Consider the following 26,809-nt stretch of genomic DNA (forward strand, 5'->3'; position numbering starts at 1 on the left):
TTTTCCCTTTCTTTTCCCTTTCTTTTCCCTTTCTTTTCCCTTTCTTTTCCCTTGACACATTTTACTCTTCTGTCATCTAAGAGTCATTCTGATTATTTTTTTGATCCAGCCTGGCTTTTAAAGCCTGTCTTGCAACAAGGGCCAATGGTTTTAGTTCTGTGGGAAGACAAGGCTGCCATGACAATGAAGGGTGACAAGAGGTACCAGCAATAAATACATACATACATACATACAATAAAAGCGTGATAGTATGGCAGCAAGTGCTTGTACAGGCAAAACTGGAGGAGCCAAGCAAGGGTTGGGCTAATTGTTGAGGGACCTGGAACCAGGACATCTGGTGTTGAGCCACTAGGTATGGATGTGGATTTGAAGCAGGGGGTTTGAATGAATAGGAGAAGCGCAGGCATCACAGAGTAGGCTGGCAGTTTGGAAAATGATTTGCAGAAAGGTATATATCGGTGAAGCTATCTGGGACCACTGTGTGTTTATAGCTTTGAGCACAGAAGGATTTGGTCTGAACCAGGAGGGGGGAAGATAGGGGCAGAAGAGATAGAGAAACATGTGGGAGAGGATTTAGTAAACAGCTGGAGAGAAGTGAGAAGTCCAAGACCTTTGGTATGGGTTGAAAGGGGGAAAGACTTGGGATGGGAGTGTTTGGTGACTCTGGGTTATGAAACGTGGGTGGCTTTGGGACAGGAGAAGTAAGAGATTGAAAGCTGAGAGAAGGTTAGAGATAGGGCTTGTATGAGGATGATTTAATTAAACAGGACACTACTTTCCTATACATTTCTAGACAGGAGGCTCTGAATTGTTATTTTCCCCCTATTCACTCCTCTGTTTAAGCCACTTGAAATATAATAGTCTTTTTAAAGTAAAAGCATTCTAAAATAAATTGGCATGAAGATGACTCCTGGAAGACAACATCACTTAACTAAATAATAAAAATAGTACAATTGTTTAAAGCCACTCCAGAAACTTGGAGTTAGTCTACCTTGTTGGAAAGTACCTGGCTGGTATGAAAGGGACTTGATATTTGGATTTAATTATGTTTAATGGCAAGATTAGAACTATTGTTTTGGAGGGGGTGTGTGAAAGAGAGACTCTTGAAAATGCTACTGTTGCTGTGGACTGTGTTTCTTTTCCGAGGGCAAGAACTTCTATGTGAGAGTTGAATGCATTTGTCTGTGCCTTGGTTCCCTGTGTTGTGCCCAGCTGTGTCTTGGGGGAGGGGGTACTCTGAATACATTGCCTCCTTCCAAGAGCAGCTGGGAAGCTTGTTTTCCAGTCCCATTCTTGTGTGAATTGCTTCTGATACCCGTGTACTAGCATGGGTCTCCGGGGTTCCCAGGAATGTAGCCTTAACAGCTGTGCTTGGAATGATGTTGCCGTTCTGGTTGGGAGCCCACCTCTGTCTCTTTCCAATCCCTGCTGTTCTTCACTGTTTCCTACCCATGCCCAAAGCACTTGTTTCACATTTTCTCCCTTACACTCTTGTATTCTACCCTCTGTATTAAATCAGTTTAATTTATTAAGCCAATTGGCTGCTGAAATGACAATGTTCAAAGGGAGAATTTTAAGTGTAAGTATCTGACAAGCTTTGAACAAGATGTTTAAAATCTGTTGTCTTAAGAAAACAAGATTTTTGTGATTACATCAGCTTTCTGTCTTGTCAGTCCTCTCCATTCACTTCTGAAATACCAGATGGGAACTTCACAGTGATACTCATTTCTTATAACATTTCTTATAATATGGGAGGTGGAAATGGTAGGAAGGTAAAACGTTACTGATGTGTGGTTTCATTGCCTTGTACACAATTTGCTTTCAGTCCTCACAGACTGTCCCACAAAGTGTGTGAGAATATTTTGCCTTTCATTAATTTGTATTTTTTTAAAAATATTTTTCTTTATATCATAAAATTTCATCAGTGCATCTTTGTGCTTGCAACATGGAGAAAACAAGGGTGCCTTCATGGTTGTATACAATAGAAATATTGATCTAGAACCCATAAGAATCATTACTCAGTCCCCTGCCTCACTGTATGGTGCCTTACTGCTCCATTGCAGGAATGAGAGATGAATAGAGAGAAAAGAGGAGCAGTATTATTCTATCTTAGACTAGAAAAGGAGCAGCTGTTTGGGTAACTTCTGTAACTATCTTTAATGGTAAGTGTAGGAAGGATGTTGCCTTAAGGACAGACTGGAGTATGACAGTCTCAAGTTAGGTTATGAAAGATAAATATTCAGCATTACAAATTAATAAATACAATGAATCATAGAATCATAGAATGATTTGGGTTGGAAGGGACCTTAAAAATCATCTAGTTCCAACCCCCTGACATGGGCAGGGACACCTTCCACTAGGCCAGGTTGCCCAAAGCCCCATCCAACGTGGTCTTGAACACTTCCAGGGATGGGGCATCCACAACTTTGCTGGACAACCTGTTCCAGTGCCTCACCATCCTCACAGTGAAGAATTTCTTCCTTCCATCTAATCTAAATCTACCCTCTTTCAGTATAAAGCCATTACCTGTCCCTCTCCAGCTTTCTTATAGGCCCCCTTCAGGTACTGGAAGGCTGCTACAAGGTCTCCCTGGAGCCTTGTCTTTCCATACTGAACAACCCCAACTCTCTCAGGCTGTCTTCATAGGAGAGGTGTTCCAGCCCTCTCATCATCTCTGTGGCCTTCCTCTGGACTTGCTCCAACAGGTCCATGACCTCCTTATGTTGGGGTCCCCAGATCTGAACGCAGTATTCCAGGTGTGGGGTCTCACAAGAGCGGAGGGGCAGAATCACCTCCCTCAACCTGCTGGTCATGCTTCTTTTGATGCAGCCCAGGATACAGTTGGCTTTCTGGGCTGCAAGCACACATTGCTGGGTCATGTTAAGCTTCTCATCAACCAACACCAAGTCCTTCTCCTCAGGGATGCTCTCAATCCATTCTCTTCCTAGCCTGTATTTGTGCTTGGGATTGCCCCGACCCATGTACAGGACCTTGCATTTGGCCTTGTTGAACTTTATGAGGTTCACACGGACCCACCCCTCAAGCCTGTCAAGGTCCCTCTGGATGGCGTCCCTTTCCTCCAGTGTGTTGACCGCACCACACAGCTTGGTGTCATTGGCAAACTTGCTAAAGGTGCACTCGATCCCACCATCCATGTCACCAACAAAGATGTTAAACAGTGCCGGTCCCAATACCAACCTGTGAGGAATGCCACTTGTCACTGGTCCCCACTTGGACATTGAGGTGTTGACCACAACTCTGAGTGCAACCATCCAGCCAATTCCTTATCCACTGAGTAGTCCATCTGTCAAATCCATGTCTCCAATTTAGAGACAAGGATGTCATGCGGGACAGTGTCAAAGTCCATGGTAGATGATATCAGCTGCTAGGGAGAATCTTTATTGTTAAATATAGCTGTTAGGAATGAATGTTAGTTTTTACTTCTGAGGAATTTTATTTACTTAAAAACACAGGTTTACAATGGTTTTGTGATTACATAAAATTATTATATAAAATCTAATAATAAAGCTGATGTTGAAGTTATGGCAAACAGTGAGAAAAGGTATTCCTCTAGTTAACTACCCAATACATTTGGGAGCAAGCAACACAGATCTCTATGGAAAATGTGTGCCTTTGAGGATCCAGCATTAACCTGGTAAGCTCATGGCTTAGTAGGATAATAAGGAGGTATCTGAGCTCAAAAGGTCATATGAAAACAAGTGAGAAAGAGAATGCCCCTGTCCAAATTCCCCAAGTTTCAACTAAATTAGTCTTGAAGATAGTATGTTCTAACCTGTTTGTGAAAAATGTTAAGTGCATAGAAGTGCAAGGCCCATAAGAGTGTTCCAGTTGAGGGTTAAAATCAAGTGGAGTTCAACTATCTGTTTTGTCTGGACTGCTGCCTAGCCATTCAGAATGCATATATTAATTAGCAGTGAACTGGCTTCTGATTTGGAACTAGCTGCAACATGTGCTGCTTCAGGGGTACATAGGGAGGAAAGATCTTGAAGGTATCATAGGTAGCAGACTTGTGAATGATGTGGTTATTGGTCAGGGAGATACTTGGGGATGCCACAGGAAATCAGATTTCCTTAAATATGCTTGATAAATTAATTTATTAATTCAGTGGGGATATAGTCTAGGTCTGTAGAAACAAGTTTTGGAGGATATGGGCATTAGACATATTAAATCATTTCTTTTGCATTATTTTTCACTATAGCAGTTACAGAGGAGATACATTTTCTTTCCAGGTAATGAAGTTAAGCTCCTAGGAGAAAAGATAGGCAAAAAGTGTTTTGTGAGATTTCTGTGGCTGGATGGTATACATTCAGGAGTTCAGAAATGCAACAGTGAAATGACAAAGTTTCTACTGAAAAGTGTGATCAGTGGTAAAGCTGGTATAGAGGACAGAAAAGCAACAAATATGCTTATCTGTAATAAGGACCCTAAAGTTTCCTGTAAATTAAAGCAGTGAGTCTTGCTCCACTAGGAGATATATATTAAACTGAAATAAAAATGGAATTTTAATTCACTGAAATAAAAGTAATTTAGACCAAAAAAAACCCCAACCAACCCAAAACCACCCAACCCATGTCTTGATCTGTTAGAATTCTTTGAACTGAGAAAAATAGCATCTAGTGGAACTGGTTCTTGTTGTTCAAACTTTCAAAAAAGTTTTTGACAAGCTGTTAAGCAAGCCAGGTATCTGTAGGGTGAGAGGTAAAGTTTTGTTATAGATAGAAAACAGAAAGCAAACAAAGGAATAACTAGCCAGTTTGCTGTACAGCAAGTGGATAACTGAAGATGCAGAATACAGAATGCACACAATTGAGTGTAAAATTAAAAATTTGAAAAGAGGAGGTTCATAATGACTGGCATATTATTACCTAAAGAATGAATATAAAAGCAAGTTATTGCAAGATAATACGGGGTGTGAATTTACAGTAGATTAACTACTCTGTAGTGTTCATCCATGTGAACACATGCTTGCACAGCTCATGTTTACTACATGAGGTAACTTCTTGGTACCTTCAGTATAATGTGGGCTACAAGTGTCCAGATGTTCAATTACTGTGAAGTTATGTATATTCTGTAAACTTAAACTTGAACCTACCTCCTGGTAATTTGTCAGTATGTCTGTATTCTTTTGTTGATTATTACAAGAAAAGCGAAGAGAAATTTAACAACTGCATTAACTGGGCAAGATAATGGCAGATGAAATTCAGTGTTTACAAATATGATTACATGACAAGCAAAAATTTTAACCACTTGAAAGTAATAAGCTTTGAATTAATCATTTAGGGAAGAAAAAATGAGTTTTGTTCTGGAAAGATCAGTGGAGATACCTGTTCTAAGTCAATCAGTAAAGACAACAAACAAAAATTACTAGCATGTTTAAGGAACAGGATAGGAAATAGTATGTAATTACATAAGCATCAATTACATGCCCTCCCTTGAAAAACTGTTTTCAGTTCTGGTTGCCATTCCTTGAAGTGAATTCAGGAAAAATAACTGGGATTCACAGATGAGTGACTACAACAATTAACTGCAAAATGCATTTTTAATGAGGAAGTGAAAATACTAAGTTTGTTTAGGGAGGAGACGGGTATGAAGGAATTATATAGAGCAGTAGGTGACAAGGTAAACAAACTTGATTTTATTCATGTTTCTCATAATAAGAAGGGGTTATTATTCAGTTTAGTAGGAAGACATCAGAGTAAAAACTGATAATAAAAGTGAATAGTTATTGTCACAGAACATACTGAAACTTCTGTTAACGAGATACCATTAAGGCAGAAAGCTTAACAGGCTGTAGTTATCTCAGAATAATGAGCATTTTGCAAATGATAGATGCCTAGGTTTTAACATACAGAAATAATTAATTTTCCTTATCAATAAGATGTTTCAGTTAGATGCATGGGAACTAAAATTTCTTCCATCTTCTGAAATATGTCAGGCAGGACAGTGAGTTTGCTGGGCCATTGCTCTGAACTGACCTTTTGTCTTTAATACTGAGGAACATGTGCGATGCTGCTGTTTTCATATTTATGACTTTTTCTTTGCTACGTTGCCTTACTGTAGTCAAGCTCAATATTTCCTTTATGATAAGTGGGTTACTGAGACACTTGTGAGGAAACCAGTACTTGAAATTAGCTATTTCCCTAGTTATGGCATGCAAATGATTGCTAATTATTTTTACAGAGTGATGATGGCTTCATCAGTTTGTGTAGTGTAGTGGTTCACCTGCAGTGTTGTCAGTGTGTTAATGATACTCAACTAAATTTTTCAATTGTCCTGAAACTTTCTTGTTTAGTTTGCCCATTGCTTAGCACGAGCCTAAGATAGTAACAGTACTGTTGGAGAACCAAGGCAGATACATTGGTGGTGAGCTGGGGAATGAAGCCTGAAGATACAGTTCAGTAAGCCCCTTTCACTGTATAGGGACTTAATTGCCATTCTTGCCTTCATTTGTGACATAGGGACCTTACTGGCTACTATGTTACTTCTGGACAGCTGAACTAAGGGTTTTTGAGTCTGTACTTGCTCTTAGCCATTGGCCTTTCCTGATGGATAGATGGATGAAGGCTGTGACCAAAATAACCCAGACTTCTTTTCCCTCTGCTGTGTTCCTTACCAGGCATTAGTCCTAAAGTCTTTTTTGCTTGTGTTTCGCCTAAAATATTTCTGTGTGCTTGTATTGTGGGGACTTTCTACAGGGAGGACATTAAAATGCACAGCATGTATGTAAATCCAGAGCCAGGTGGCTGGATCCTTCATACGTATGTGTTTTTTCTTTGTGAATAGCATGCTAATTCTCTCTGAAATATGCTGTAAGGTAAAAAGAAGGTTTTCTTCTGCAGTGCTGGATCTGTGTGAGGTCCCTATCACTGACTGGTGTGGGGGGCTGCAGTTGATATCTGCCAGGCTGTAGTACTTTGTAGTTATTAATGCTAGTGAACTGAAGAATGTGTTGAATTGGCCAGCTTCACCAGGAGGAGGAGGAAGAGGAGGAGGAGGGGAAGCCTGGTGGGAGCTCTGCCCCTCTCTGTGAGGGAGAGTGTGAGATTTCAGGACCCAGCTATCATTAGGAATAGCTCCAATTCTTCTAGCTAGGGAGTTTAATCACAGGGATAACATCAGACCACCCAGGCAAGGGCTGTACCGAGCTGCCTCCACCTCTGCTGTGTAGCCAGTCAGTGCCCAAGGTCCAGCAGCCAGGATTCCTGCAAACATGGTGACAGATCCGTAGGAGGATGGGGCACTTTTCTCATTCTACATTTTTCATTTGGACAGAAGGTGGAAATCAGCAAGAAGCAGATGAGTTTACTAAACCTTAGGACAGGGGAGAAGGGAGTGAGGAACAATTGGAATGGTCACTTTACAGTGCCCCAGAGTGACCTTGTGGGAATAATATGCCACAGAACCCCAAAATAGCAAGCTTCAGCTTAACGTCAGCTACAACAGTGTCTGAACCAACACCACTCCTCAGTTACCTGTCTCAATTACACAGTGTGGTACCCTGGCCTGCCTTGTCCTCAGCAGAGGAAAAGTGCCACAAAGCAAACTGCCAGTGTGCCAAAACACACTGTACAGGTCCCAGTGGGCATCAGCTTTTTCAGTTCTAGACCTGAGCAGCACAACACGGTGACTGTAAAAAGACTGTTAAACTCAAGGTGCAGCAAATATTTGCAGAAATTTTGTGGGGATATTTTCCCCACAAAAGGGTTTTTTTCAGTGTTAGTCCCTTGCTTTGACTCAACACACTTTATCTGAGTCTTAATCAGATTTATTTTCCTTATGTAGCCAGTTGGTTGGCTTTTACCCTTCCACTGATGGAGAGGAAGGGAAATGTAAAGGCAAAAAGCATCTCACTGTTAGTAGGAAGAGAAGCAAGAATCCAGGAGATGAAGTCTGAGGGATATTTTTCTTTCCTCTTTCGCACAGCTCTGCACTGCTGCAAGGCCCCATCTCCTCCTCATCCCCAGGCTGTTCACACAGGAGCTGGAATTACTTTTAGTACTACTGATTTGTAGCATCAGCAGTAATATAAATGGTCTCAGCAGAGGTTGTAGGAAGCTAAAAGGTCCATGTAGTTTCTGCAGTGCATGAAGTGAGCCCCTTCTGCTGTGAGGCTCCAAAGGGAATAGGAGCAGAGGCTTTTGTTACGGTGCAGCAACATCTGCAGAGAGTCACCAAATGGGCCAGGCTGAGCAGCTAGAACTCATGTTATGGGAAAGATTACACCCTAATCATCAAATGTTTGGCAGGACTGTGCCTTATCAAAATCACTCCCACTGGGAAGTTTTGAGGCAGAGAGTGTCTAAATGAAAGCCTGACTTTTTCAGGAGAAGGAAGAGGGGAGTTCAGCTATCCACAGCAGCCGAACTAACTTGGGTTGGGGTTTTGTTTCATTGTTAAATGGATACATACACTGGAGACACTACAAAGGCATTTGCAAGTTTGTCAGGTTTCCCAGGAATGTCTCTGGCAGGTCTTTGTCTGGAACATTTTCTGGAGACTGGAACACTTGTGCTCTGTACGCATATGTGTATCCTGTAAGCTGGTAAGCTCCATGAGCAGAGCAGGAATGTCACAGGCCTTTGGCCAGATCAGCCTTGGTATACACACAGATTTCACACTTCCCAGCCTGTTAGCCCCAGTTGTTCCCTTCTTCTGGCTCATTGCTCTTGCAAATTCAAATCTGTACATAAAATGAAGGTGTTTTAGTATGGAGTGTGGTCAGCAAGCTGGCCTGGGTAACAAAAAGGTGGCCCTAGAAAAATCTGTTTGTCTTACATGGTTTCTTCAGGGAATTTGTCGTAGGTATATTTTGTGTCACTATTCAGACAGTGAAAGTGTGTGTGTGTTAGAGATTTGTGGTTTGGGGTTTCCTTTGCCTCTTAAGGAAAGAGGCAGGTTAAGATCCCGTGATGTTTCCCATACTGGGATGGCCTGTTGGATGCCAGTATCTCAATGCATTAAGGAAGGCAAGGCAGGTGGACTGTTTCCAATAGTACTGGAAGACCTGGGTGCTCAGTTAGACCAAGTCATGCTAGCCTCTGCTAGATCACAGATGTACATGGGAGCTCTGTGGTAAAGCCAAGAAAATGCAACACACAGACTGGGGAGAGGACAGATTGATAGTGAATATTTATATTGTTGTAGCATCTAGTCATAGACATCTCTGAAGGCTGAAAGAAGAAAAATATAACTGAAAGAATGCAGCAAAATTCTTTTTTTTTTTTTTTTTTTTTTTTTTTTTGATGGCAAGTTGTTAGCTCTTCCCCTCTGTTCCTGGGAATACAAATATTTCACTGATCTTGAAAGCCTCGGGTATTTGTGTCTGAGGAAGTCTTGGCAGGAGAAAATACAGTGACTACAGAAGCCAGGTAATGGAAGAAAAGAAACATTTCTCTTACAAGCTATTGGATAAAGATGGCATTGCTGGATGAAGGGCAAGTAATAAAATGGAAAATTAGGGACTGACTGAAGGGTCTTGAAGGAGTCAAACTGAGCACACAGGAAAAAATAGATCAAAAGGCAAAGGAGAAGATACTACAAATGGTGAGACATTTTGCACATTTTCAGTTTTCTAGTGGAATGCTTACTACTTTGAGCTTATGATATAGTGTTATCTTGTCCTGTCTGAGGCATCAAAACCTAAAGATTCTGGTCTGGTTGTAAGGTAGAGGAGCAGTGATCTTACATGTGTCTTACCATGATTCCTGCCCAATCTTTCTTTAAAGGAAGAGGTTTCTCAGTGAACTGTTGATGTTCATATGTACCTTTGAAACTTGTTAATAGGGTACATTGTGCCAAAAACTTTGTGGCATTAGGTCTCCCCCTGTTTCAGACTGTGAACTTTTTGTCATATTGAAGGTTTTTTTGGAAGAGACAATAAAGTATAGGCCTATGACGACTGCGTTCTTGTGGCGTATCTCTTAGTCTTGGTCTTTGAAATACGTCTCAAACTCTGGATCCCTTTTCCTCCTCACCAATCAGAAAGATCCAGATGAAATGTGAGATGTATGAACTGGAGAGGATGCAAGTGTGGCTCTAAGAGAAATGCTCTTTAGACTTTGTAGATCGCCAGTCCCCAGCACTTTATAGGCAACAGGATATGACTGGCCTCTGGCAGGAAAGTACTAAACCTGCCAACTGGGGAGTGTGAAGTAGGCATTTTTTGTAGCACATTGCTTGCTCAGTGTTGTAACGCATTGACCAGTGAAACTCTGGATCTGCTGTTCAGGATGTTGGTAATGAAAATTTAAGTCACTTTTCCACTCTCTGCCAAGAGGGGCAGAGTAACAACTTCTAGTGATGATGTGTCCCTGTTCACCCTGGTTGACTCCTGCAAAATAGCAAGAGAAACACTCAGACTTTTAGGAGGCTTTTCCCGAATCCGTGGAGGCTGATTTGCAGTACTTTTTTTTTTTTTTTTTTCTTTTTTTAAAATTTTTGGCCATTGTTAACATTTTCTGCTTTAGCTTATTTGAAACATTAGACAAGATCAAAATGAAATGAAAATACTCACTTTATTTTAGAAAGGCGGTTCTGGAATATGATAATGGGAAACTATTGAAAGAATACTATAATGTAGATGAGAAATGTGAAAGGTATTAAGCTCCTCTTCTGACTCTTGCTTGTGATTTCTTAAAGGTACTATACAATGGGTCTTTGTCTGTAGGATGCTATTCATTAGAAACAAATTCTATCCTGGAATTTTCTTTCTTCCTATCTGTATTTTGAGATTTCATATTTCCTATTTAAATTATAAAGCAGATGAACAAACCCAAAACCCTCAACTCTTACCTCCAGCACTTTTGGGTATCATTCTGTCTTGTGGCCTTTTCACAATTGTGACCAATTCTTTTAAGCTTATGTGTGTCTGTTGTTGAGAAGGCAAGCGTATTGCAGTCATAAACTTACCTTGCAATGCTTAAAAATTTAAAAAAAAAAAAAAAAAAAAGGTTAGAAAAGACTATTTTAGCATTATGCAATAATTTGTCTTTTGGCTTATTAGCATTGTATTGAACTAAGTATAATAGTACATATATGTGCTGTTAGGTTTTCTAACACAAGGCTCTATTTATCAGTATGGCTGTGACAACCTACATGTTCTTCCCTCCCCTGTTTCTTGATGTCAGATAATAAATAGAAGCACATCAAGTGGGCTCTCCTCCTTCCATGAGAGCTTTTTGGGATTTACTGTCCCATTGTGTTCTTCACTCATCATGTTCTTTTCAGCTTGTGACCTTTTTGCTGTCCCCAACAGTTTAAAAATCATGGCAAAACTTTATGACTCCTTCTATCATGAGAGATATTAACTGTGTGTTATCTTGCCTTTTACAGACTCTACAGAGAATGTATTGGTGTGAGGAGAGATGTTTGAAAATAGAGATGCTTGAGGTGTGCAGTGCAGCACACACAGGTCTCCTGTCATACTGTCAGTGTCAGAAAAAAATATTCTGAAGTCCCTCACTGCTAGTGAAAAACAGGAATCTTACCAAGCAGGAGAGATTGAATCCATCTTGATACAACTCAATGTGAAAACTGACTTTATTCTTTTAGATCCATACCAATAACCACCTTCCTTGTTGAGCCCCACTAGCTTGCCTTTCTTGTTTTTTTGGTGGGTTTGGGTTTTGGGGTGGGGGGTGTTGGTGTTTTGTTGTGGTTTTTTGTTTGGGTTTTTTTGTTTTCCCCTAGCACCATTTCTGAACCTGCAAGCTATTCTTTATGGAGACTTTGGTATCTGCTTTGGTCCAGGTGCTGCTATACATTATCCTCTTTTAAGCTGAAGTAACAATTGATTTGCTGCTAAGTATTTGCCTCTATAAAGGGGAGACTATGGTTTCATCAGGTGCACAGGAGGACTAGTGACTAGAAAATGAAGCTAGTCTGCTGAGCACAGATGTGCTGGGGGTGGCCCAGCAATCGACCAAAGCAGCAACCTGGCAAGCAGCTGAAATGTCTCAGCGCATGGCACAGCAACAAGCAGTAACACCCATCTGGGTGGGCTGGCTGCAGCTAAACCTTATACTCTTGCTGGTGTTCTCTCCTGCATTCTGAATCCCTTGCCTGTATTTAATCCTGCTGTAGTTTAAACACCTGTCTATCTGGAATGTGTGAAATATTCCTACTACCCATGCTAAGCTATTTGCTCACCTGCTTTGCTTAGAAAGACAGCTTTCAGATAAACAATGATACAGTATTAGAGAGGAAAGCGTATTGCATTAATAGAGCAGGGGTGAGGTGGTAATTTGTCAGACTATTTCTTGGTATCAAGATGATGAGGAGAGAGAATTGGATAAAGTCATCTTCATTTCACACATTGGATGCGTTAGCAAAGTTGTGATCACTGTTGCTGACAAGGAAAGAATTGTATATATCCTATTTCATTTGCCATGCTGGCCTCTGTGTTTGCCTCATTTGCCATTCTTGCTTCTTTTTAGACAATAAAGTCTTTATAGCCAGAAACGGTCATTGTTAGGTATTTGTATAGTGCCTGGCACGATCAGAACTAAACCTAATTTGAAGTTTTCTGCTATTGCAATGAAAATGCTTTAATTTTTAATTAAATTCCCCAGAAGATGACATCATTTAAGGGTGTGTTAGAGGCATCAAAATGACACCTAATGCCGTTTTCCATATAAGACGGGTAGCATTGCCCATTACTAAGGTTGCCCGATATGTCCCACTGTAAGACCTTGTTTTAAATGTTTTCTGTTCTTAATGTTCAGTTTTCAGAACACTTCAGGCAAGGCGAAGTGTTCCAGCCAAAACCAAGGCTGGACAAAAAAAAAATATCCTGTGTATTTTAATATCTACAGAACTTTTCTTTTAAATCTCTGGATCTCCCATGCTTTGGAATAGCAATTTGGAATTTAAAATTTTGTCCAAGCTTGATTGCACAGTAACTATCTGAAAAGCTTCAGGTGAAATATACTCAGCAGCACCTGTTAGAGCTTCTCAGCTTCCTGGAGGTTCCCTCCACACTGAGGATACTAAACTGAATTTCTCTGTACTTGCACCTTTAGAGTACTGAGGCTTGAGACCCCATTCTCCTGTGTTCTCAGTGACCTGGTCCATGTTGGATTGGGAGCCTGTCTGACTTGAATGCAGAATGAGTGGGAATTTTGCCAAGGTGTGGAGAACAGCTAAGACAAGGAGGTTGTGAAATTTGGACCTGGACATAATTTGGGAGAGGACACTGAGAACCATTTGGGCAAAAGAACAGAAATGGAAGGAATGGCAGTGTAGTAAATGTGGTCCAATGAGGAGCTCACATTCTGGGACTGGGTGAACAAAGAAGCTGGCAAACGAGTGGGCTGGGGAGGGGAATAAAACTAGAACTACTTGGGAATAGGGCATGTGAGCAACTGGAAGAGGAACTAAGAACAAGAGTGTGGAAAGACAGGTCAAATAACTACTCCCATGGAAAGTTCTAGGCCTGAAATGGTATGGCTCAGGGGCCAGAAGTGGTGGGGAGGCTGGTGCTGGAAGACTGTAAGAATGAAACTGGACTGAGCAGAATAAGGAGAATGACACCTCAAACATGGAAGCTGGGACTGACTAGGTGAGAATAATGACACACAGACAAGGAGCAAGAATGGGAAAGGATAGAGCTGAGAAGGGATGAGATGAAAGTAGTTGCTTTTGGAGAAGTGGGCAAAAGCCTAGTGTGTAACCGCTATAATTTAATCCTGTCCAGAACTTGAAGTAGGAGTTAAGATTTCTGAACTTACAAAATGCTTAGATGCCTTGTACTACTAAACCACAGAAGGAGTGGCGACCTGCTGTGTTGCCGGTTGCAATGTTAGTTCATGTTCCAGAGTTCAGTCAGAGGATATGAAGTCTGCAGTCTTGTACAAGTCTGTTGTAGGTATGAGTGTAGTGTAGTGAAATGAAGCTGGTATGTACTTGTTTGAGTAATTGCACACATTCTGGTAAAAGAGCATTGTTAAGATCTAAAAGCTGGAAATTCACAAGTTATGCTTAAGTTAAGTCACACTGAAGTGACTTAATAAGGATCACCTTTGAGATCTGGAGCAGATGCAGGGCTAGTTGTTAGACTCTTCTTCAGTCTGTGTCCTACGTCTCATTGACTATACGCCTTCCAGTTGCCACAGAAGCGAGCAGGGGTAACGCAAATAGGTCTTGCTTGCCATATGACCTTAATCTAGGAGCACAGAACAGACCTGGTTCTGCACCAAAAGAGCATCATGTGATCATGTAATTAAAGGCAGTCATAAACTTAATTCTGGCAATGCCTGACTGGGAATCTTAGCTTTGCAACCTTTGTAGTGTTTTGTAACCTTCATAATTTTTTTTTTCCCCCCAAATGTAAACTGATACTTACACTGCTGTAGTAGATACTGTTATGTTGTATCTAGGCTCTCTTAAATAAACCAACAGATAGTGTCTGCTTGCAGAGTTTGACCTTTCAAGAAGATAAGCAACACAAGAAGAATGCTCAGAGAAAGAAACAATGAAATATGGTTTATATACTTAAAACCAGATAATTTCTTTAGAGCTTGGTATAACAAACATGCACCTAACAGGATTATAGGCTATCATTAACTAGTGTATTTACTTGTGTTAACAGTTTGGAAGTGGTTGGGTGAGAAGTTTTTTTCACGTGTGGTAAAGTTTGGTTTTGAATTTTATATCTAAGGTACATATGCTGTTAGGTTGTGCTGTTGGTGCCATCTCTCCCACTGTTTAATGCAACTAGCACAGTTTTTCTGCATCTGAAGATTTGCCTTCTCTAGCAGTCTTACTGCTCTTAGTACATACTTTATCCAGTTTTTTAGTGACACCTTTTGCTCTTTTCTTGGCTTTTAATTGTTTCTGATCTGATGTCTTTTTTTTTTTTTTTTTTTCCCTCCCCCCCTCTTTAGTTAACAAACCTGAACTTGGCAAGTGGAGCTATAAGCAAGGGGAATGCAGCCGCTCCACAGAGCTACCGGTCACCACTCAACAAAAGAGGGTCATTTTGGGCTGTTCAGTCAGACACTCATATAGCTGACAAAAGATCTGTCTCTTCAGCAGTCAGGTAAGTTAAAATTGCTGCTCTAGCTTTTTGAAGAAGAATGCAATGCACTCAGGAGCTCATTCGTAATTTGTGTTTGGCTTCTTGCTCAGAAGATACCATCTAAGGGCCTAGTACAGGTTCTTCTCAGGACTATTCCTAGAAACTAGACCTGTGAAAATAGAGGTATGTTCCCAGAGCTGGCAGGTTCATGGTGAAATAAGGGCATGGGTGGACATGTAGAATGAGAGAGAGATGCCTGTTTCTCTTTGATCATTTCTCATCCCTGCATCTGTAAGTTCAGGTTTGCTGGTGTTGAGACATACATGCAGAATGCAAACTTATACCTGATACTGCAGAAATCTCCACTAAGGCCTCATCTTCATGCTTTTTCCTTGAATATCAAGTTTAGATTATTCAAAGATAGAGCAGCATCTGGCAGTGTTTATAAAAGTTTCTTTTTCAGATGGCTTTATGCTCTTTATTAATTTTGGACACTGGAATTTATATTTGTGGCTGATATACTCATGGGACTCAGGGCAGAGGACTGTGATTCTGCAGGAAAACCATTCTTCCTGGGATTGAAAGAGCAGCAAGATTTACCCCAAGGATTCTGGATCTGAGAAGCTAGGAACAAGGCGAGCTTGCTGCAATAGACTAGGCTGAAAACAGGCCCAGAACTGCTGGAGATTTGAGTTCTTTCTTTGCCACTTCAGTAAACATTATTTATTTCTTTGCCTAAGCCTTCATTTTTGTCTTTTAAAATAGAATAATGAGGCAGACCTCCTCCAACACATGAGTTTAAGACTGGAAAGCACTGTATATATGAAAATACTGATTCTTGTCATTGGTGCCTGAATGCTACTGGAAAATGGAGGGAGGTGAGAGAGGCAGACACAGTGCAGAAGGCATGTGACCTGAGTGGCCATCCTTTCCCAAATGGGTCCTTCAATAGGAGGATTGGAATGGGATTTGGAAAGCTCAAGTAAAATTGTTCTTATTTCATCAGTCACTGCTTTTCATCCTGCCTAAAGAGGAGGAATGTGAGAAATGAATTCCTGGCCTGTTTCTGTTCCAGCACAATGTTTGCCTCTGGGGTTTAGAGTTATTGAGAGAGGTGGTGGTGATTCTGCTCTTGGAGCCCAGCCAGGCAAGCTATTACCTAATCCAAATAAAGAACCTATCCAACAGGTGTGAACTGCCTTCCTCTCCTACATAGCTTGAGAGAGCAGCAGAGTGCAGGCTGTCCTAGAGCTTCCGTTCTTTCTCAACTCTGCTTGCACCTCTGCATGGACTCACAGACATAGCTAGAAGAGGATTACTCATGGCCAAAATCTTCTGTTGCAGAACTCTGCAGAAGTCACTGTAATTACCACATTGCTCTGAAACCATTTCAGTATATGTTACCTGTAGGTCCAAGAACCCACCATTTAATGCCCAGAACTCTACTCTGAACGACTTCCAAGGCTGTGCCTCATCTAGCATTGTATGCATAATTCAGTGCCTTTAGAAATTCTGTTTTATTTTGTACAGCAATCCAAAATTACTTCAGAATTGTCTGGTCACAGCTGGTATAAGATTCCATCTTCAAACCTTTTATGAACCATTTGGTCTTTCAGTACTTCAGTTGCTCTGTTTTTATCCTTAGAGCAAGAGACAGAAAGATGTCTTAAGACCTTTTATTGAACTACTTTATCTTCATGGCTGCTTGTATTGAATGGCCAGAATATTGGGACTTAAAAGTTTTATGTAAATCTGGAAATGAAAAAAAGGGATTCTTGAAGCAGCGCTGGATTACTTGGGCTGTGAACTTTTATTTAATGAGAGAATTCCAAAAGGAATATCAAGGTCATGATATGTGGAGATAGCTATCTTTAATTGTAAATGCCTTTTTTGCTACTTGATCTGTTACATTGGAGCAAGCAGTTCATAGAAGGTCATCTGATGGGTGTCAGCCTGTGCTCAGTGCTGGATGACTGTTTGAAGAAAAGCTTCCTGTTTTGTTCCATTAAGGTTCTGCTCTATCAGTTGTAGAATTCAGCAAGGATGGAAATGTTTTGTAAATGGGTCTCTTATCTGGCTTGCACTTGGCTCCAGTTCAAACATCTGCCTCTGAAACTCAGTCCTTACAGTTTTTGTATAGCTCTGTGGTAAATCTAAGCCATTTTAGTACTGCTGAGGTTTCCTTGAAAATTTTTTTGATGCTTGCAATCTATAGGATTCAGGCTATTCTTACTGACAAATCTTCCTCCTCTCCAATTCCCACTCTCCCAGTACTGACTTATCTAAATGTTTCTCAAAAGAAGTTCTCCCTTCTTTTGTTGAATTCTTTTGGTTATGAGATGAGGTGCCAAATCAGTAGTCTGCTTGCCAAAAAGCAAAGGAGATCTTGAGTTTGTAATACAGAGACAGTGAACAGTTCTGGATATGTTAAAATGTTGTTTTAAAAATCTGCACTGCTGTGTCTTTTTTTTTTGGTCACTTTCTGTAAGCATTGGTGCTATTCCCGCTCAAATGATGTTTAGGCTTTCACTGTGTCCCAGACAGAGAAGTCTGCAGGGCTACACAAGAGATGACATGTTCCCAGTTGTATGTGGGCTTACTTCTGACTACCGTAACACGGCTGTCAGCCTCTGCCACATTTTCTGCAGCCTTGCCTTTGCCCTCTGTAGCTCACTGACACTATGCCAAATCTGCTCTCTCCTTCTTTATCCGTAATCCTTTCTCAGTGCCCTATTTCAGTTCCATCTCAGCTTCTCACTCTATCCATCAGGCAGGATTGTCATCCTTTCACATTCTGCTGTAAAGGCACTAAACGTGGTTGCATATTTTGTAGTAGAAGTATTTAAGATTCCCATATGTAATTTTATCACAATTTTAGTAATGTAATCTAAGGATAACAGATATGAAAGTGATTCCTTATTATCCAGTGAAACTAATTTCCAGTCACTGAAGCCAAGACCTTACTAGAACTGCTCTTGAAAAAGCATTCTCTTGAAAGCATTCTCAGTTGCATAATAGAGGTAAAAAATCAGGTGTTTAAGAGAACAAAGCTTATTGATTCAGAACCTAAACTAACTTTCAAGTACCTGTTGGCAAATAGTTGCATGATCCCTAGTGGTGGGGATGGTAGATGTTGTTAGAAGCTTCTGGCACTGGAATGTGCAGCTGCTGTGTCACTTTTTTTTTTTTTTTTTTTTTTTTTAAAAAGACAGTGTATTTCTTCTCAAAGAATAACTTGGGCTCTGCAGGTCACTTAATCTCCAAGACCTGGACCAAAGCAAGTGAGAAAGATTTCCTTCTAACTGGTACAGATTTCTGTGTTTTCAGTGGGCACCTCTGATTCAAGAGCAGCCATCCTTGCTCAGGTTCTCCTTTTAGAACTCACATGGGCAGTCTGTTGGCAAGAATTCAGCAGTGAAATGGTCAGTGTTTTCTCAGGCCTCTGTTTCATTATCTGCTTCGTCTTTCATAACAACTTTCTCAAACCTGAAGGCAAGACCAACCTAGCTCTTCTAACGTACTCAGCATAGTTTTTCCTTGGATCTTCTGACAGGTTTATCTAACTTGGTTAGGGGAGGCAGGCAAGCAAGCTTCTCTGTCATCAAGCAGAGGGTAGAATGGCAGTCCAAATTATACTAGACAGCCTGAGGGGGCTACTGCAGTCAGAAACAAAGGGTTCTCCTCTTCTCATTGCTTGACATGCCCAAAATACTTCTTAGCTCATAATTTCAGCCAAGGTGCTCAGGTTCATCGAGAAATGATGTTTTGTTGGCAGGCTGTCTAATCTGGGTTAAATTGTATAAAACCAGGCTTTCTCAGTTTTCTGATCTAAGGGTTTCTAAGTTTAACTTGCTTTGGTATCATTCTCAGTGGCAGTAACAGTGGCAGCTGCTCAGGGCTTCACGGGCTATGTGCACATACCTGCCATATGTCCAGGTTCCCAAACAGGCTCTGCTTTGTGTGTTTTCATTTTCATTTTTCCTTGCCTGGAAGTATCGAGTCGGGTGGGAAACTAGAAGATGCTGCCCAGACATTTGGCATCTCAGGCTTTCAGGAACCCCAAACAGTATGCCTCATGTCTGGAAATTTTGGACATATCTGATGTGCAGTAAGCCTGTAGCTTTTTGAAGGAATCAGACTTCATGCCCATTCACAGCATAGAGCATTCACATAGTAGGTGCTGCTGGGTCATGTTGCATGTATTTACTGCTCACCTATCAAATCAGCTGAACAATATGGGTGCAGGAAATCCAGTACCGCTTAAAACGTTAGCTTCCTGTGCCTGTTCTAATAGCAAATATGTATTTATTTGCGTCCCAGAAATTCTACACAGAAAAATGATTGTACACTCCACTCTTGCAAACACCCCAGCTCGCAAACTAAGACCCCCTGTGCTGCATGCCACATCCCCTGACAATCTTATACTGCTTTTGCAGCCTCCCAAACCAGGACCTTCTTTTTAATCACTGGCCTTTCTTAGCCTTGGCTGGGTAGTGGATATCTATCCTCCTTTCCCACCTGGTGTCTACTACTGCTTCATGCCAGTTTCATTTACCATTAGGGGTACGTGAACTACACGTTCTAGGTTTCAGATGTTCTGCTCTGATCATACTAAGTACATATCCTTTGGACTTGTGAGGATGTGGAAGAGTCTCTGATCTCTTTTGAGAGTTTGTTCTGTGCTGGTGTAAGTGGCTTCTCTATTTCCACTGAAACTTTGATTTTTTTTCCAGAAAGACCCCAGACAACTGTCACAGGCTAACTGTGGTTCATCAGTCTTGATCCTTTGTGTCAAAGGGGCGGCTTGCTGCATTTGACATAAAGAGAAGGTGAAAGTGGCTTCATTTTTTCCTCAGTTTTTATTTTAAATTTTGGAGGTGTGGAATGTAAAATAAGAAATCAGGCATGGACTCTGAATAGACAGGCTCTGAAGAGCTATGAGAAGAGTGATACTAGAATAGCAAAGAGATGTGCTAATGTGCAAGGTGATTTGCACAATGATAGAAGGGTGAGCAGTTGATGGGACAGTCTTGCTTTTTTGCAAGGCTCGTGAGCTAGGCCAGAGTGGGCTTAGCATGGTAGAAGCAGCATGGAAATTGCAGTAGGGGCTGTGGGAAAGAGCTAACTATATATGGGCTTGCAGCCAGAAGTAAGGAGGAGAGAATTCCCAGGGATCTTGGCAGCTAATGCCAAGTTTTTATAAGAATAAATCTATTTCTTGTTGTTATGTACGTGTTGCCTTGTAGTTCTGCATCTTGAGGGTTGATAGTGACTTTATTCTCTTCCAAATTGTTTGTTTCAAGCTCCCTGCTGTCTCTTGCAAGGTAGAGGCTGCTTGACTGCTGTCCTGTGCCGCACTTGCCAAGTGGTCAGAGCCTATTTGTTTGCACAGCATTTGGGTGCAAGCTAGCTTGGAGACTGTGCTGCACTGATGCCTCCAGAGGAAATGAAGGGAGAAAGCAGCAGGCACTGAGGGCTACACAATAGGCCTTCAGTTCTGTTTGAGCAAACTGCGTTGATCTTAACACCTCCCTAGCTAAGCAGCACAGAAGTGCCAGGGCAGCAGCAGATCAACAGCACTGAGTCCAGCCCTGTGCTAGCATAGCCACGTGTCTGTTCCTTGCTTCTCATTCCACTTGTCCTCTTCTCTTTTCTCTTTACCTTTTTACCTTAATGCCTAAATTAATTCAATCTCTTTATTTGAGGTGCAGGGATAATTGTGGGTGGGTACAGTGATTTTTTTTTCCGTGACTGATCCCTTGTCTGTGTCTCCTTGCCAGCTCTGTCACACTGCTTCTGCCTGTGGTCTTTGAGAAGCAGCATTTCTGAGAGCCCCGAATTTGGGGTTTGGTTTATTACTACCTTCTGCTCAGAGGAGGTTTGAGGAGGGCAGACAAAAAATAGAAATACCACCTGGGTAGCTGTATGTTCTTGCAACTCATCCTGTCTCTAGTTTGTGCATGTTCTTCCTCTGCCTGTGCATATTTGTGTCTGTAACAGCCAACAGCCTTCCCCCACCCCAGCAACCTCTTACCTTCTTACCTTTTTTTTTCTTTTTTACACATCTCCCAGGGTCACCAGTGACAAATTCTTAACTGTGGAAGTGAATTGGCTGACTTAAACTTCAGAAATACATGGCTTGCTTTGCATTTTTTTTCTATATATATTTTGGTCACACTAAAGAAACTTGTGATGGCAGGTCCAATTACTCTCCATCCTGCTTGGAAATCACCCTGAGCCTCAGCACCATGGGTTGGCACAGTCCTGAAGGATCCCTGCTTCCCACAGCTAGGCCTTGGCTCTGTCTGTCTAGAGCCTCCGGGAGAGGAAAGGCGGAAAGCTCGTGACTTGCCCAGACAGCCTGAGGCCTGGCCCTGCAGCCTCGCCTCCCCAGACGCTGTTGAGTCGGACTTGGCTGGCAGCCGCCGTGCTGTTACTTTTCCGAGGTAATAAGTGAGATTAATCGCAGGACCCTTTCCAGAGGCGAAGGGGGTTTGGGCCGCATGCAGGGAGAGCGTAGGAGCCAGTCCTGGGGCTGTGAGCTGGAGGCGAGAGCTGGGGCCTTGCAGTGGGGCACCAGCAGACTGGTGCGAGTGTGGCCTTTCCGCTCAGCTAGTTCTGGGAGGCTTTGCGGGAGCTGCAGCCTGGGGCCTCCCTTGGACTGGCTGTAGCTGAGCACAGGGGGCACAACGTCTGCATTACCTGTGTCTGCTGTCCATGGGCAGTTACGGTTTTTGCAAATAGCTCTCGAAATTTGAGGGAGGCAGGTTTCTCTTTGACCGCATGACTTCCTTTCAGAGAAGATATGAGGATCTTTCCTATTACTTCCAGCAAGAAGGCCATCATGTTGGTAGGTGGAGGGGAATGACAGGGGTTTCATAGCTTCCCCCAAGCCAGTATTTTGTAATGGTTTTGGGTTTTCTCATTTCAGCTGTCTCCACAAACTGATCTTACCCTAATGTAAAAAGGATTTGCCATCCTGGACTGGGCTGCTAGTCTGTCTAGTTCTCCTGTCCTGTGCTTCGGAGCAACTACCATCACCATCTTCAGTAGAAGCAGAGAATATTCTGATGAGCAGCAGTGAAATTCCCTTACTCAGGGGGAAGCTTGCTTTTACCCTCCACCTGTTAACAGCTGGCTTGTAGCGCTCTCAGTACTTTCTGTTCTACATAGTCTAGTGTGGATGTTGTCGTTAATGATATATTTTTACTTTCTGGAAAAAATGTACTCTCATTAAGCTGTAGCAGTGAGTTCCACAGGTGAATTACATATTGTGCAAAAGTTTCCTTTTTTTTTTTTCTTCCCCAAATTTGCCAAAAGTCTCTGCACCCTTATTACACAAAGGCAAACAGAAATGCTTGATTTATTTTCTGCCCTATTTATTCTCTATGTTTCTATCATCTCCTTTCTTATTTGTCTCTCCTAAACTAAACAGTCCCATCCTTTTCAAGTTCTAAATGGAAATCTTCCCAGCCCTCTAATAATTGTCTGGCTGTCTTTATAGAGATGACAAGAAATGAAAACAGTACATCAAGTAGGAGTAAAACATTGGTTTTATGTAAGTAACACATTGTATCTTTATTTTCTAACTCTTAACTTACATATACTAATATCTTGCTGGCTTCTGACCATGCTAAACACTGAATTTTTTATTAATATGCAGTTGTTTTTCTTTGATTGTCACAGTTAATGCAAAACTGAGCAACAGGTATAGGCAGTTCATGCTGATACAATTCTTTTTTTTTCTTTTTTTCCTTCCTCACCGGTGAACTCTCTTCTTACTGCTTTCAGCTGCCACCAGTGGATTTTGTTGGCTGTGACAGAAGTCACATGCTGTTTTCTGTTCTAATAAGTATCTAATTCAATATAGAACAAGTTGAAATCTTTTAGTGTCTTGCACTACTTGACTCATAACCTCCCCCGAGCCATCCCTGATCTTAGATCTCTTTGAAGTATCCTGTGTAGGTTCTAGATATTTCATGTTCAAAGTAACCAGCAGATCTCCCTTTCCTCTGCATTTATTTAAACTTCCCAATGACCATTAAAATAGTTGCTTTCCAGAGTGGTGTTCAGAGGGTTAATGTGACTGTAGCTCTCACTTCAGTAGCCCTCATGGGGGAGGTCGACTGTGCTGCTTACAGCCTTCTAGGAATGAGGGGACCCCTCTAGCCTGGTGGTCTGTGGGAGCAGCTCTGGCCACAGCAGCCTTTCTTTCTAGAGGAGTTCTGAAAGGGTTACAAGGGAGCCTTGGCTGTTTCTTTGAGCTATTTGGAAAGGACGGGCCTCAGACAGCTTGGCAGGAACCTGGGGCCCTGTTTTTTCCAGCCCAGCCCTTCCTTCTGCACGGAGCTGTCAGGGAATCCCACGAATGTCTGGTTTCTCCCCTCTCCTAATTTTTTTTTAGCAATATTTTTATCTGTCCCTGGCTCTTCCCCACACAGGGACCTCCAGTTTTGTCCATTGGTTGGTCTTGCAGGTAGCGAGGTAGAAATGAAAGCCATGCTACCATGCCATAGCCATTGGAATTAGTTCACAGTTGTGCAGCTGAGAAGGGCATTGGGAAGTTTCCCAGAAGAGCGTCCTTTCTGGCATTGATCTTAGGGCAGGTCCATCTGGCCTAAGAACAGAGGAATTGAATGGGCCCATCTTTGAACTGTGCTATTCCTGTGGGTCACAGTGAGGCACTTTGAAATCTCAGAGCTGCATGTTCTGTATCCTCCCTACCAGACACACAACAGAATGCTGCTTTGTAAAAATGGAAATCCCCATTGTAACCCAGGCTTATGAAGGACAAGGCAGGTTAGCAACCTTTCCATCATTTGCCACATGCTCTCCAGGGCATGAAGTTGAACTCGTTGTGAATACTTTTGAGATTTCCAGGTCTGCCCTATAACTTCAAGAAAATGGAGGTGTCTAGAGGGTGGTGTTAGAAAGGAAGTTTGGTTACTGGTGAGAGCAAAGGTCTTGGACAGTTGTGTTGAAGACATTGGTGTTGTACAGCTGAGAAAGAGAAATTGAATTAGGATTATCTTGCTATCTCAGTAAGCCTGTCAGATGTTGGGAGCAGGGTGTGATCTGAGATCCATGTGGAAAGCCTTTCCAGAAGGCAGCCCACATGTGGGGCAGTCCCTGGACAACTCTCTGAAGTCAGCAGCCAAAGGGCCTGGAGACAAGCTCAGATGAGTTAAGGGTTTCAGTGACCAAGTACAAATGCCAAAGCAGGAGGTAGCGAAAGGGGCCAAAGGGTTTTCCTTCATGCTAGGCTTTATTTTGGGGCTACCTTCCATTGTACAGTGAAGTTTTCACCCCCAGTGGACATTCACATTTTCCATCTAGCCTGAGGTCATGCTTTAGCTTGGCTTGCTCAGGATGAGCATGGTGTTCTTTGGTGTTTTATCCTGTGATACAAATGGGAATTCCCTGGCAAAAGCACAAAGAAACCCCTTTCCTATCCCTGAAAGTGTTAGTCAACCTTTCCTATGAAGATCCTGCTTTGTCACCTAATTTTCCCCACCTTTCAGACTGGGGGAGTTTTGTAGCTGACACAAGAGTTTGTGAATTGTATGCTGTTGGCTCCATGACAGCCTGTTATTCTCCAGGGCTTCTCTGGGCTGTAGGTATCAAGCAGCAGCTGTTTGTGAGCCATGCAGGGCTCCAGCATTTAACAAAAACCTCTTTTGAAAAAGGGGTAGGGCAAAAAAAGCGTAAAAAAAGTCAGGAAGTATTTCAGCTTCCCTATGCATGTGGTGACAGCTTTGCTTGGTGATCCTGTTCACTAGCTCATAGGTTTTTGAAGTGTACATATATTGTGTAATCTGAAGAAGATGGGGCAACCAGAACTCCACTGTGGAATGCCAGCTTTTTGTTTAGGGAATAGCGTGAATTATAATAATGAGTGACATTTGTGGTTAGTAGTACTTTCTTAGTGTTTACCCGACACTGTATACTATCAGCCAGGGAGTAGTTTGACCAAAATGCTCTGGGTAAGAGGACTTGGTTGGTGATGAGCAAGAAAGCATTTTGGTGGCTCAAGAAAGCTGGTTATTGGATTGTCCAGAACCAGCGCCAATTACAAAGATTTTGAAGTGCACTGTTAAAGGTAGGCTCTGCAATGTCAGGATGGAAATACCGATGTATCCAGAGTCCTTTATCATGAGCAGTTACTTCTTGGGTTTCATTCTGTAACAATAGTTGAAAGATGGATATCCTCTTTAAAAAACAAAAGCGGGGGGGTGCAAAAAAGCTAGGTAGTGCTTAAAGATACCACGGTTTCCAGACACTCTCCTGTTGCACTCACTGAACTTTTATTAACATTTCTCATTCAATTACTGTCCACAGCAAACCAGGTGGGGAGAGGCCAAGGCAGCCTGGCTGATCCAAGTCTACTGAAAACTGGCCCTGAGACAACCTTTAGTAAAAGGAATTTCAAAGTGAGAGCGCCTTATCAAAGCTGTTTATGTTCCAGCTGCTGGTATCCATGATGTTGCATGGCTTCTTTGCTTGAATTTCAGATTGCATCTGGCTCAGTAAATGTCTTCCGCTGCCCTTTCTATCTTTCTTCTGTCTGGCACATGGGACTGGACTGAAAAGTTAGTCTAAGATTGTTATCTGGCAGTGCTGCACATGGTACTTGGCAGCTGTCTGTCAGGGATGTTTAGCCTGGGCAAGAGTCACCCTTTGGAGCAAAAGGGCTGTGGCTTATGTGGTCTTCACCTTTTGTATGCATAAAGAATTCTTTATTTGCTTGTTGCTGAAAAAAACCCAATTATAATCTTCTCTCTGAAGAAGGTAGCCAAGTTGGGCTGTCAGTGTCTTCAGTGTTGAAAATTGAATTTTCTTCAAAATTCAGCTCAGAAAACTTTCAGTTTGGTAGACTATATGAAGAGGAGGAGGAAACCTCAAGTCTGGACCATCTGTTTCTTTTCTGATATTGGGATAAAGATGCTGATGAGTAAAGAGGTGTCAGCTTCTCCTCACTTAGCATTTTGAAAAGCTGCAGATGCTGAGACTTGAAATTAAGTAAGTTTAAGAATTTTATTTCTTGCTGCTGGTGACTGACTGTAGATCTGCAAGGAGGTAACAGTCATACCAGCAAAGGCTTGGCATTCCTAGGAACTGTTTGAACTTCCAGATCCACATCTATTTCTACAACTAATATAGCCTTTTCAGGGATTTTTCTTTTCTGATATTTTAGCCACAGAACAGCATAAATGGAATAATATTCTTTATGTTAGTCAGACACATTTGACACCTATGTTGGTATTTTATGGTACTGATAAGTATATAGGATTTTATCACTTATAAACAATAATTCTGAATTTCAAATGAGAACTTTCCAGTACTCATTAAAGACAACATACTGCTTACTCTATAGTGACTTCTACATTCCATGGCTGTTTCCTAGAAGATCTCAAACTATGGTGTTAGAAAAAACTTGAAATAACTTGTTAGAAAGAGTGTCCTGCACAATATATTTCTGATCTCAGCTCCACTAGAAGACACTTGGGTGTAAGATTCGTTGACAGTCTAATGATGCTAAAGACTTTTGCTTCTCTGTAAATATCTTCTGGTGGATGATAATTTGAAAAGCAGTTTAAGGCTTTCCGACTCAAGCAGTCAACATGGCAAAGAGAACACAGTCTCATCTGTTGTGAAGAAATCAATGAGGAAAACAGTGTGTGTGGAAGATTTAAGCACAGGCTCTTGAAACTCCAAAGAGAGCCCCGAAAGTGATTCTTCAGAGACTTTGCTGTTCTTATGATGAGGTGTGTT

At 41.7% G+C, this 26,809-nt stretch overlaps 1 protein-coding gene across 4 annotated transcripts in view; it reads left to right on the forward strand.

Annotated features, from left to right (window-relative positions):
* The window catches only part of TTLL5 (tubulin tyrosine ligase like 5), a 137,175-nt gene that overhangs the window by 66,765 nt on the left and 43,601 nt on the right, over positions 1 to 26,809 (forward strand). For all 4 annotated transcript variants that reach the window (XM_075712639.1, XM_075712640.1, XM_075712641.1 and 1 more), the window contains one exon: positions 14,904 to 15,058. In XM_075712639.1, the coding sequence (XP_075568754.1) occupies positions 14,904 to 15,058 (155 nt within the window). The remainder of the gene's footprint in view (positions 1 to 14,903; positions 15,059 to 26,809) is intronic.

This window comes from Pelecanus crispus, chromosome 6 (genome assembly GCF_030463565.1).
Source record: "Pelecanus crispus isolate bPelCri1 chromosome 6, bPelCri1.pri, whole genome shotgun sequence".
Taxonomy (NCBI): Eukaryota; Metazoa; Chordata; class Aves; order Pelecaniformes; family Pelecanidae; genus Pelecanus; species Pelecanus crispus.